This window comes from Larus michahellis, chromosome 4 (assembly GCF_964199755.1).
Source record: "Larus michahellis chromosome 4, bLarMic1.1, whole genome shotgun sequence".
NCBI lineage: Eukaryota > Metazoa > Chordata > Aves > Charadriiformes > Laridae > Larus > Larus michahellis.
Window position 1 is genome coordinate 49839070 of NC_133899.1, and position 13204 is coordinate 49852273.

Consider the following 13204-nt stretch of genomic DNA (forward strand, 5'->3'; position numbering starts at 1 on the left):
ACTTTTAGGGCTATGGCTTCTCATGTGGAAATGTGTGTTTTGGGGTGCTTTCTCACTGGGATAACCCATCCTTGTCCTGTTGGGTCTAAACAATTAGAAGGGGCTGAACAGCAGAGGAAGATGAGGAAGTCCAGCAAATAATTCTCTCCCTCCCGCCTTCTCTCTCTTCTTCCTCCCTCCCTCTCTTCCTTTCTTCCTTTTTCCTTCTCCCTCATCTTCAGAAATCTCCCAGCATTGGGAATTTATCTCTTGATTATTGTGCAGTTCTCCAGGCATTTTCTAGAACATGCCTACACCGCCCAGCAAGTCCAGTGAGATGTGACAACACACGATCGCAACAGAAGAAATACGGAAAGGATGTAAGCCGGGAAGGCACTAGCTTGTTTATAAGCCACTGCGCTGTATCCTGTGAGTGTGAGCCGTGAGCACTGCCACTGGTGTTATGGCCTGTAGAACAAAGCCACGTTGCTTAATTCAGTGGCATAAGAGGCCGGGAGAGTTTAATTGTCTTCAGTTCCTAAAAGCATTTTGGAATCACCAGTTCCTTTGATTTCTGCGTGGTAATATTGCACTCCTCCGTAAGTTTTCCCACAGCAGTTTGCACTCCAACTGGCAACACGTGCAGGATTTCAGTCCAATTTTCATATGGCTCTTCCTGCCTATCACTGTTGACACAAAGCCCTTTTTGGAAGAGATGAAGCCAGATTCCCTGCTGAGGAAAATTCCCTTTGGTCTTCTGCTTCCAGCACAGCTTTGCTCTCAGAGTCTGGCCTCTACAACAGAGTCCCAGAGTCTGTGCTGTGCTACAACTTCCTATCCCACACTCCTCTTTGCAGATGAAAGCTCCTTCCCCTTCCCAAAGCCTTTGGGAACATCACATATGACATTTGGATGAAGCACAACATGCCTGTCAAGGTACAGGCATGCTCCAGCCACGCAGCATGGAGCCAAGCCTCTTTCAGCCACTGCCTCCTCAGATGGGCTTGGCCAGGTCACAACACTTGCCTGTGCCTCCTCTCTCCTGCTTGGACACCGGAGCGTTTCCTGAGCCCACGGGGCCAGGATAATGTTGTAAGCCTCTGTAATTGTAAGGCTGGAATAAATCCTTAGAAGGAAAATGCTGTACAAACACAGCATTATTCTAACGGCCATTAGTTTTTCTCATGAGACAACTAAAATCTGCAGAAGTAGCTACTTTCTGGAAGGCGCTACCGCCATGAGTAAGTGCAGAAACACGCTGCGCACTCGGATAGATGGGTATATATGGATACATGGGGGAGAGAGAGCAGTGACAGCAAGTACGCGTGAAGCTTTTAGCAAACACCGGCGCAGAAGCTCTCAGCCCAAGAGCTGTCGTGATCCCAGCAAGAGGCATGTCACGATTTCCTGTCCCAGAGAGCACCCAGGCTTCCTGCAAGGTCTCAGGTGGATGCTTGTTAGTGTCTCCTCATTGCAGCGGGAGGCACTGGGGAGGGAGTGACATTTCCATTCCAGTCATTAAATCTTCTTGGCGTTGCTCCAGTCCCCTAGGAATTCCTATCAGAAATGCAAATGGATGGGTGGGGGGGAGGATCAGAGCTCAGGAGGGAATTACGTGGGCTTGTCGTGCCTCGGTTTCTCCATCCCACTAATGGGGATAACGCTGTTTCCCTGCGCTCCTCCATTTAGCCAGGTTTCCAGAGTACTGCGGGAGCCACTGGCTAAGTGTTGCACACTGATGGCTGTGGCAGAGCTGAAAGCTGCATTGTGTTGTAATGATATTGCTCCTTATGGTGCCTTTCAACCCAGATTCTCACCATAACTCCTACAAAAAGGCAGCACCACACTTTTTTCAGAATTTGTTTGTCAGTGACCTTTTCCACACCGCGCCAGTAACTCTGGCAGCAGAGATCTCCTTCCTTAGACCTCTCCCTACTTTTCCACTAAGTGGAAAAGAGGGCAAGGCCGAGTGGATCCTGCTTGAAGGGCACAGGCGCATCTCCTCTTGTTGCAGGTGCTCCGCCACAGATCAGGCACCGGCATAAGGTTGGCCACCATCCTGGGAGCCGGGGTCCGGCTGGCGAGGGGAGCACGGTCCAGGCAAGGAGCCGGAGAGGTCCGGCCAGGGAGGGAAGATGATGGGGCTGGGGGTGCTGTGGGCATGAGGCGAGGTGCTGCTCATCTCGGCAGAGTCTCGGTTTGGGGTGGGCTGAGCCCCGGTGGTGGCCCCAAGCCCTCCTTCCCAGGGGGGGCTGGAGGGCCTGCTGCGGGGCCAGGCTGCCCTCCTGCCTCCACGTGTAGGTAGGGGAATACGCGACCTGGTTTCCCCCCTCCCTGCCCGGTGCCCCGGCAGCTCCCGCCGATGTGGGTCACCCGCCGCCGGCGCTCTGGAAAGCAGGCCGCCCCGTGGAGCAGCCCCCGGGGGAGGAGGGGGACGACGCCTCCAGAAATCCCCTCGCCCGCCGCCCCCCCCTCGCCCCGTCCCGCTCTCGGGAGGGGTCCGACGCCCGGGCACGCCGCGGGGCGGGGGGTGTCCGCGCCCGCGGTCCCGTGCCGGGGCGGCGGAGCGAGGGGAAAGGAGGGCGGGCGGCGGGCGGGGTGATTCGCCGCGTCGGGGGCGGTGGGCGCCCGGCTCATGCATATTCATGAGCGTGATGTCAGAGGGGGAGCACGGCGCGCGGTGACCGCCCGAGAGCGCCATTTCCTGGAGGAGAAGGCGGCGGCTGAGGAGGGACCGGCGGGCGGGCGGACCGACACGGGTTGAGGAGCCGCCGAGCGGCGCCGGCAGGGGGACACCGCTCGGCGGCGGCGTCCGCTCCGCACCGTACCGCACCGGACCCGACCCGACCGACCGCGCCGTCGCCCCCCGCCGCTCGCCCTGGCCGGAGCCGCAGCCAGAACTTTGAGCGTCCCCGCAGCCTCCCGGGGGAGTCCGGTGGCGGGCGGCGACGCGGGACTGCCTTAGCCGCTGTCGCCGCCGCCCCCTGCGCGGGCGGTGGGAGCCCCTCACGGCGCCGGGAGCTGAGGGGGGAGGATGGTGGTGCGGGAACGATGGAGCTGAAGCGGAGCATGGCGATCCCGCGGCTCCTTTTGCTGGGACTGTGGGCTGCGGCGCTCCGGGACGTCGCCGCCGTGGCAGGTGAGAGGGGCAGACAGCCCACCGCCGGGCGGGAGGGCGGCCGATGCTGCTCGCCGCGTCTGAGGGCCGGGGACGGGGGGTCAGTGTCCCCCGAGCCCTCTGGGCGCGGCGGGAGGGGCTGCGGGGCACGGTTCCCGCCGCCGGGCCGTGATGAGGGGGGTCTACCCCGCCGCCGGCCGGGTCCCCCCGCGGGCAGCCCCGGCCGCGCCGCCTCTACAGGTGTCGGCAGCACGCTGAGGGCGAACGCCGAGCGCGGGGCCGCCCCGCCGGCAGCGGCTGGGGGACCGGTCGCCTGCCAGGGCTTGCGGGGTCCGCCCGGTGTGGCGGCCGTGGAGGCCTCGGGCAGCCACAGGTGGGGGTCGGAACCGGCCCGTTTTGGGCCCCCCGCTCCGCCGGCTCCCTGGGTGCAACCGCCGGGCCAGCTGCGCGGCGGTCGGGAGGCGGTGGCGAGCCCGGGCTGTGAGGGTGCTGCGAGCCTCGCCCGCCCGCCCGGCTGGAAGTACAAGAGGAGTAGTAAGTCGCAGCCCAAATAATCCTCCTCATTGTTTGCGGAGGTATTGCCCTGGTATGTGCCGAGGAAAGCCGGGCGCTAACGCATTCCTGAGTGGCTTTTGTTGCGGTGTTTGTTTGGTTCTTTTTCCCTCCTGAACTAATTTTCCGAAGTTTCACCCCCGGGTGGGCAGGGAGAGGCGGCGTGTGAGAGCCGCTGGGCGCCCGGGCGAACCTCCCGCCGGCTTCCCCGAGAGCTGGGGCTCCGCGCTGCGGCTGGAGCCGTGTCGGGGGGCAGTGACAGCGAGCCGAGGGGCCGTGGCACGGGTGGGATCGCTAGATCAGGGTCCTGAGGAATCTGAGGAGCGAAAAAACTTTCCCTTGGCGTGCATTGGTAGACACCTTCCTCCCTCTCTCCACTACCAAAATAACTTCACAAAAAGCAGACTCGTGTTCCTAGGAATGATACAAAGGTGGCAAGTTTAAAAAAAAAAAAAAAAAACCAAAAAAACAACAAAGAAGTATGTCACATATTTTGACAGCTAGTATGTTTGTTTGCTGTCAACTCTGTCTGACAACTGGTTGATAAGAAATTTAGTATAATTGTATTTCCTAGCTACACGTTTCAACTCCTGCAGCTCTTACAGGTAGGCTTGGAGGAGCCTGTTTGGATGAGATTATTTCATGTGCTGGCAAGAATGTTATCAGATGAGAAATCGTGAGTGGGAGAGCAGAAGGAGGAATAGGTGGAAATTAAAATCCATATTGGCCTGCTATGTGCTTCTTCCTGATACCTGCAGGAAGAGATGCTGCAGCTAAAACTGGATTTCTGTCAAAAACCTGTGACTTTATTAAAAACTCCAGATCTGTATTTCTTCATTTCAGTTGATCTTGACAGAGGGGGTGATGTGGAGAATTACAACTCAGGCTGAATACTTGTACTGTGTATTAATTTCCTACATCATTAACTTGTATGGGAACTGAAAACCATCAAGGATGTCTAACAACGCTTCTTTGTTTAATTCGTGGCTAACTCTTTCAGCGGGCCAGTCTGAGGAGAGCTGAGTAGTTTGCTTTTCCATGAAGGCACCTGTAGGTGTCTGTCCATTTGTGCGTGTGTTCAGCAGCCTGGCTACATCAGTTTTCTGTAACACAGAGAGAACTGCTATGAAGCTTTCATGTTTTATTCCAATATTGTGAGTGGTGAAAGGGAGGATGCTTTCTGGCATACACTGGGACATGTAATTTGTGTTACAGATGAGTTAAGTAATGCAAGGTTAGATCATCCTCACCCAAGGTGATTAAATCCTTAAGCCAGCAAATGAGCTGTAGCAACTAAACTAAAGTGATCATCTTAGCAGTTTTCTAACGCTCTTTGTGAATTTGCTAAATTAATAACAGCAGATAGAAAGGCAAAAGACTGAGTGTGGGAAACCAGTCTGGTTTCCCTGTTAACAGGCTGGGGGATCTCATTAAGGAGAGGAATAAAGTCCTTCTGCCTGTGTTCTGGGATTGCTCGGACCACTGGTGCTCTGCTGGGTACCGGCTGCCAGTGGCAGAGCGCGGGCTGGTCCCACAGTGCTGGCTCCCCCCTCCTTCCAGCTGTTAGAACCATGCTGTGAGTAACTCTGCCATTGCTCTACCCTGTGAGCTGGTGCCCTCGTGGCTGCGGGAGGGTGGTGTGTTGGCAAGAGGAGAAGTGGCACATGAGAAATCTCTGTGTTCGATCACTGGTCAGGCTGTAACAGAGTTCGAGAGCAGCGGGGCTCCTTACTTAGCAGCGCTCCGGATTTCACAACTGGCATTTTTCTGTCTGGCTCTGTAGGCTAACGAGGCATCCTGTGAGAAGCTGACCAGCCAGTGAACTGGGTGAAGTTGTAATGTAGTGTGATATGTGGCCTTGCAAGGGCAGCAGAGTGATGGTGTCATTTGTTTCTGAAAGAAGTGAAGGCCACTGCCAGGGCACAATATTGAACTAGGCTAGACATGTTCTGGTCTGTCAGTCCTGTGCCGCTGCATAGGAAATGGCCACTCTCCCTAACAAAACTAGCTTTACGTTTATTTGCCACCTTCTTGCTTTCCCACGGTCTCCTTTGATCCTCTGGTTCCTCCTTTATATGCCTTTCTTCCTTAAATGCGCTTATATAGTTGGCTTCCGTGTTTTCTCATGGTAACACGTTCCATATATTCACTTCTGCTTGAGGGAAACACTCCCCATCCACCCACACATGTAACAGCGCTCCGGGCCAAATTCTGAACACTTCTGTGTCAATGTAAACCTGAGCAGCTCCACTGACTCTGGCCCTGCTGCTCTGGTGTCACAACTACATAGCTCTGAGTATAACGTGGTCTTTTGACTGAACTGAAGGGTCACGGAGGCTCGTTTGAGCACACGCCCACGTCACACGACAGAAATATCTGTTCTGTAAACATTTCTGCTCCTCGGCGGGGTATGCTGTGGAATAGGCTTTGCTTTCACGGGTTTTGCAAATTGCAGAGAAGCTTTCTGTAACGCAGAGGAACAGTGTACGCTGAATAATGAGACAATTGCTTCTTTCTCGTATCCCAGCTCTTTACAAATGCATACAATGGAGCAAGCATGATGATTTCTTAGCAGGACAGGAACACCGTAGCTGAAATTCAAGCCTGGGGAAAAGAGGGAGGTGTGGTACCATGTTGAGTGAACACACTTAGCAGTGCTGGATCACTGACACCACGAAGCTCCCAGTGTTCCTGCCTGGGCACTGCGTTGCAGATGCTCACCCTGCTGTTATGTGAGTTGAAAAAAGCCCCATGTACGGACTGAGCCACTACTTTTCTCCAGCAATTGCGCTTTCAGTGCTTGCCTTTGACTATTGCTTAGCAGACACAGTAGAGCAGTGCCAAGACTAACAGACCCCTCTGCAGTGTGTGCTGGTAGGGTATGTAATTCCAGACCACCAACCTAGAGTAATTTGCTGTACTCCAACCCCCCTTCTTCTGGGGGTGGGGCGGAGTAGTATTTTTTTTTTAGGTATGAAATTTACAGGATCTCCAATCAAATTAAAGGTGTCCCAGGGTCAACCCGTCAAACTAAATTGCAGCCTCGAGGGAATGGAAGATCCTGAGATGTTGTGGATCAAGGACGGAGCAGTGGTGCAAAGCGTAGACCAGGTGTACATTCCAGTAGACGAAGAACACTGGATCGGCTTCCTCAGGTACAACAGATGCAGAGAAGGAAGAGTATCGCGGAAACTATTGCACAGTTTTCTGCTGTCAGCTATATCTATGCAACTGCAGTGCCCTTGGTGGGGCAGGGTCCTTGGGTCTGCAGTTCAGCACATAGCAATGGCATAACTGAGAGCGGACCTGAAGCCACTGAGGGCTGAGATTTTATGCGCTAGAACCATGTTATCTTCCTGACTACTGTGGTGACAGGTGCTTTGCTAATGCTTGCGACGCTTAAGCTGTGACTTCAAGGTGAAAGGATGTTCTTGCCTTGTTTGTTCATCTTGTTCTGCCATGCAGCAGGAAAACCAAGGTTTGACTTAGGTAAATAGGTTTTCTCTCTCATTCCGTTCTCTTACTCTCTCTCAAGCTGTCAGTCTGCCTAAAGGGTGAGGATTGTTAACTGAAATGAGACTCCCGAGGCTATATCCCCTTCCTTTCTTTGGGGAGGAGTGTTTGTCACCTGAACCATCCCCGAATCATTTTGCAGAGACTTTCCTAATGCATTTACACCACATGACATCAGTCCTGCCCCACTCAGAGGCACAAAAACTTTCTTCTGCAAAGCAGCTCTCTGGGCCTTTATTTCAGCAGAAGGACAATGTCGGCTAGTTCTGGAAGTACTGAGTTAAACAAGACTCAAGGTTCTGCTCTGGCTTTTTCTTAAAAAGAGCTTGTACAAGCAAGCATGCCATCACTGTGAGGCCTCAAAACTGTTGACTGACTGAGAATCACTCTTCCCTGAGCTCTGGCTTCATCTCCTGTTAGGTTTCTTAGATTGACGTTGCTCAGGTTCTCCAATTCCAGAGATCAAAAGTCTCTGTGATAAAGCTTGTCTGTAATAAACATTTTGATAGGAAAAAAAAAATCTGTTCCCAGTAAAACTATTGCATAACATTATGTTGTGGAAACAGTTTGTCCTGAAACTATATCATTTACTTCCCCCCAGTTCCCCTAGTTAACTCTCTTTGCCCCTCACAGTCTCTCGGTCTGATCTCCTTTCTCACCTCTTGTTTTCCTCCACTGAGAACTTTCTGCAGCACCAGGGCTAAGTATAGGGTGCTAAATCTAGATGTATCCATATCTTTTTCTCCTTTTTCCTTTCTTCTCCTAAAGTGATCATTTCTACCACCCAGTGTGTGACTCTGCTGCGATCGCTGTGTTTCAGAACATGCGGCTGGATGGGCAGGACAGCTGATGCCATTTGAAGGTACAGCTCTGAAAATCAGGCTGTAGTGGGTCCATTTTGTGCATTTCAGCAAACACTCTCTCTTTTGTGTCTTCCTTCCTGAGACATTCTTCCCCTTACCCAAGGCGGACTGCTAGCATCAGAAAGGCGGGCATCAGATCTGCTGAGGATCCCTGCATGGCAGCAGATGCATGGCTGCACATCCCGTGGCAGGCAATCAACATTTATACATTGACAGGTGCTCAAAGTCACACTGGTGCCTTGGGTAGCTGAGACCTTGTCACTTTGGGACCAAATTCTGTCCTTACTCACCATGCTAGCCTTGTGTTGCTAACAGCAGTGAGGATACCGCAGGTTTCCAGTGGTGGGGCAAGGAGCAGAATTTCTCCCCCAAGCTGGAGGCCTACGACATGAATGCTGCTTATTCCCCATGGCTGCCTTCCCCTGCTTGGATGCATCTTCTCAGAAGGGGAGCTGTTGCTGAGCAAGGGAGGACACAGAAGACTTCATAGGGTGAGGTCCTGTGCTGGAGCAGGGCAGTGTAACCCCTTGAAATCACAAGTTGAGAGGCCCAAGGGGTTTTGCAGAGCGAGGTGCTCTTAGGATGAGAAGAACACCGAGTGTTGTTGAGGTGAGGTGGGGCCTTTTCTGACCCATCTGTTCCTGTATGAGCCTGTCACCAGTCCTGTCACCTCACTGAGGCAAAACAGTCAGGCTCGTTGAAGGTTTGTGGTGTGGAGTTTCCTGCTAGCTCAGATGTTGTAGGCAAAGCTGTCGCTCTTGAAGGTTAGCTAGAGTCACGATTCAGGATCAAGATGACCAACCCCTTCCTATCCTCAAAGGACACAAATGATGGGTGTTCTGTGGTGGCGTTTCGGAAGAAGGCTGTCTGCTCTGCTGAGGATTCCCTTCACCCACTTTAGAGAGGAGCCTCCTGTCTCCACTGTTCTGCCGCACGCTTTGTGCTGGCTAGCTGTTCTCCTCCTCCCTAGAGCTGGCTGCGTCTCAGTGGGTGTTGTCCATGCATCTGGTTTGCCATACACTGGAGGGTCCTTTGGGGGCAAAAACATGCTTTATCCACATAAAATATCGATATGGCTTTTGACTTTTTTCAGCTTGAAATCCGTCGAGCGGACAGATTCTGGGAAGTACTGGTGCCAGGTTGAGAACGGGGGGAAGAAGGAAGAATCACAGCAAGTGTGGCTCATAGTGGAAGGTAAGGAGTAGTAGTAGTGCTGGTTTCCTTTCAGGGCTGACCCACCAATGTGCTCTAGGTGGAAGTGGTGAGAGCAGATTGCTACAGTGACAGGCTTCTTGGCTCTGAACCATTGCTGCTAACTGCAGCGAGATCACTACAGAGCAGGAGTAAGAAATGGTAGGAGAGTAGTTTCAAGGAGAGGAGCTGTCAGTTTATTACCTTCTGGTTTTATTTTGGCACGTTAGGAAACACATGAAAGATCCATTCATGCACACACATTTCATTCCAGACCCTCAATCATTGTTGCTTTGGTGTCCAAATAATTTGTAGAATGATGGAATGGTTCGGCTGAAAGGGATCCATGGGGATCATCTAGTCCAGCTTCTCAAAGCAGGGTCACAGCCTGGTTCTGTGTATATCAGCCAAACAAGTCTTTGAGAGCAAGGTACAGTTTTAGCCCAATCCTGAGTTTCGGGAGAAGTGCTGTACATCAGCACTTCATAGCTGTGACTGTTCCACGTGGCACTGTTTTGCCTGGTCTTTGTCTGATAAAGAATAACTTCTACATGGTTGCCCCAAAGTCGCCCATGGCAGCATGGATTAGTGGCTTCTTACTGTCTCTAGTTTCATTTTCCTTGAGCCATGATTGCGTTAGATCCTCAGAAGCTAGTAGTCATAGAGTGGCTTAATACTCGATGAGGAAGTTGACAGGAGCAGTGCATTTACAGCAAGAAGTGGCATTTTGGATGTAATTGGTAACATTTTGGGCCAGAGCTGAATCGACAGTCTTAAAGACAGGGAGCGGGGAGGGTGTTGTGGGAGGTGGTGTGGTCTGGGTGTTTTACAGCAAAGGACTCGCTCAGAGCTGTGGAAACATTTATAGCAGTTCTCATGGGAAGAGGAGCACTTACCTGCTGCCTTCCCTGAATCCCAGGCTTTTGTCCACCTGAATTTTCAGGTGCAGTATCAACTGGAGAACATTGTTTACAGCTTAAAACGCTCTCTGTTGTGCAGGGTTTGTACTTCTATGCCAATTACCATGGCCCACTCCAGAGATGGTTGCATTTGCATGGTGGGTGCCTTAGGGGTGATTGGGTAGCTTGGTGTGCTAAGCCATCTGAAAAACGAAGGAGCCCTTCTGGATAGCACAGGCAAGAAATACCGAAGTCACAAAAACGAGCTGCAGCTAGGTAAGGGGGAGTGTTGAGAACGAAGGCCAAAGCTTACAGCAGAAGCTAAAAAAAGGCAAGTACAGCAGAAGCTAGTTAAACTTGAACTGAGCGTGTAATCATGTGAAATGGGAGTTAGTGGAAAAAATTAAAAAATAACAAGTAATAATAAGGGGTGGATTTTTAAAAATGTGTCAGCTGCTAGCATAAAAAACCACTGGGGAATGCAAAAGCCTATCTGTCCCACTGTCACTGTTACCACTGTATGTATTTCTTCTCTGGGAGTACCAGCTTTGTCTAGAAGTGTCTGCTGTGTATTGGTAGCAACTGTGTCCTCTTTGACTGGGACAGGATCTTTACTCTGGTCATTTGCAGCCTTCGGTAGTTGCTGATACCACACAAAACAAGTGTGGACTACTGAAGTGAGCTTGAATGGTTTTTTATGTTGTTTAATATCTCCCTTAAGACCCACTTAGGTAGTCTGGATCAGGCAGAATTTGTAGTGATGGTATCTGAACTGTCTTTGTAATACAGCTAAAATGTTTGATCTTATGAAACACTCCTCAGAATTTACAAAACCAAAATTATTTAGAAACTGTTTTCTGGTTTAGAAACTAGACTCTGGCCTTACTGAGAACATGATAGTATTTGATGCCCAGAGAGGTAATCTAAGAGGCACACTGCGGAGTGTGACCACCTGAAAAATAAGGATTATGTTTCTTACAGAACTTCCCCTCTGAAATTACACCTCTGACTGTGCGGCTGTTCCTGGGGCTGCTAACCCCTGTTGTGGCTACAGTCAGAGCCCCAGCCACACCTGTATGGACATGTCCCCCTGAATTAACACTGTCTAAAAACTGAGCTGTAGAAAAATAATCGGCCCCAGAGATTGGGTGCTGGCTTGGAACAGGGAATAGGCAGGCTAATTTTCTTGCTTTGCCACTGGGTTCCTGGATTTTGGCTGCTCAGTGCCTCCATGATGCATCTGTGAAAAGCGGGTGCCAGCAGTCACCTCTTGTACCAGGAACTGGGAGGTTAAATGTGTCGCAGAGAGTGAGGCATCCAGGTAACATACGTATGGGGGCAGTGCAAGTTCCTGAGCTGTGTGAGTCAGCTGTACTCCCTGAACTATGAGAGTTTTTATTGTGGTCTTCTCTAATCTGGCTAGCTGCTCCCAGAGTGAGAAAACCTGCCAAGCTGGGCAGGATCCTCCGGAAAGTTTACCTCAGGTGCCATGGCAAAGGGACAGGAGGCAGGGATTCTGCTCACAGGTAGAAGAAATAATGGTATTTTCCCTTCTAATCTTCCTTGGAGAAGGAGGGCAAAGCAGGCAGAGGTGTCACAGCTGGTATCTGGAAAGTTTATTCACTTTTATTGTTTATGTATGGCTGCAATATAAAAATGAAATAAAACACGTAAACAAAAACCAGCAGTGAATCATAATGATGGATATACCTGTCCTGAGCATTAGCCTTTGTACAGATAGGCACCATCATTCCTGAAGTGACCTATTTTTAGACCTGTTTTAGTTTGTTTGTTTACTTGCCACTTCAAAGGGAGTGGCAAGGAAGCGAGGAAGGGACAAAGAAACTGCCACCTGAAAGACACAAACAGTGACTGAACGGTGAGTGAAAGACTGAGGACGCCACTTTCAGATGGAGTGTAGGGGAAATGCCAAGCCTTAGACTTCTAAACCCCTATTTAGACACCTACGTTAATCGTCTTCTGTTGGAGGTGCTCAGCATCTGCCACACCAACTGGAGCCACTCGGGCCTGTCATCTTTGGCCAGGGACAGACAGTGCAATTTAAGCATGTGAATGCACAATGTTGCTGGTTCCTCTGTTTCTGTGAGGCAGCAGATCAGCAGTTCCCAGAACACACTTTTTCCAGCTGAGAATGCCTAATTTCGGTGTAGATGCAGTTGGTAGCAGTTATGCTCGACATGCAAAGTTTTGAGTATAAAAGGGAACTCAGTGTTTCTCTGGACCTTCAGCTCTTCCACCAGCCACCAGCAGCGCACGCTGGCTGTTCTGCAGGGTCAGCACTGGTGATGATGGCTCGTGAATTTTGTATTACTCGTTTGGAGTACGGAAACCACAAGAGTTTTGGCATTGCCCATAAGAGGAACCACGTCTCTTCTTGTCTTGAGTTACGCTTAGCTCTTGCCACTTAGAGATGACCTGGTGTGGTTAGCATTGCAGCTGCGTTTTACTCCCTATGGACCTGATCTAAGGCCTGTTGTACCAAGCAGGAATCTTTCCATAGTGGGGAACAGATAGTTATTGAGAGAGCTGTGTTCATGGATGGCCTTCAGCTCTGAAACAAATTACCCCTAATTCCAAGGCAGCCTGGTTCTCGTGGTGTCGGAGCGTGCTGGAAGGTGGCTCCAGTCAATTAAGCTGTAGAGAGAGCATTGTCAATGATCCCAGTCTCTCACCTAGGGGATTCTTTCCTCATTCATGGGTTTATTACAGCTGCTAGTTCAACATGTTCAGAAGCTTCAGTTTTTAATGCATAGCAAGAAGTATCTGCAGATGGATTAGGGATCTTTTAAAGTGTTGTCTGCCACCACTAAAATTATTGACTGTTGCCTCTTTAAACTACAATCTCTCCAGCTGAAAAGCTGAGCAAATACTGCCACTAAAAATGACTTCACAGGGGAGTCTTGAAGGAGACTCAGTGAAAGAGGTTTTTTCAAAGGCATTTTGGGAAGCAAACACTCATGTCTCTCTGACTTCTATTGGGATTACATAGACATTCATGCCCTGAGGTGATCCAGCGTATCTGACCCTTGGTTCTTGTGAAGGGCTTGGAGGGAGTCGGATTAGAGGCA

General features: G+C 51.0%; 1 protein-coding gene across 9 annotated transcripts in view; it reads left to right on the forward strand.

Annotated features, from left to right (window-relative positions):
* The first annotated feature begins 2529 nt into the window (after nucleotides 1–2529).
* The window catches only part of TYRO3 (TYRO3 protein tyrosine kinase), a 45302-nt gene continuing 34627 nt past the window's right edge, over nucleotides 2530–13204 (forward strand). For 2 of the 9 annotated variants that reach the window (XM_074584609.1, XM_074584614.1), the window contains exons 1-3: nucleotides 2676–3118; nucleotides 6621–6804; nucleotides 9119–9219. In XM_074584609.1, the coding sequence (XP_074440710.1) occupies nucleotides 3031–3118; nucleotides 6621–6804; nucleotides 9119–9219 (373 nt within the window). In that variant the 5' untranslated portion in view covers nucleotides 2676–3030. Of the gene's footprint in view, nucleotides 3119–6606; nucleotides 6805–7930; nucleotides 8025–9118; nucleotides 9220–13204 lie in introns of those variants that run through there. The other 7 variants (XM_074584615.1, XM_074584618.1, XM_074584612.1 and 4 more) reach the window with 6 other exon arrangements.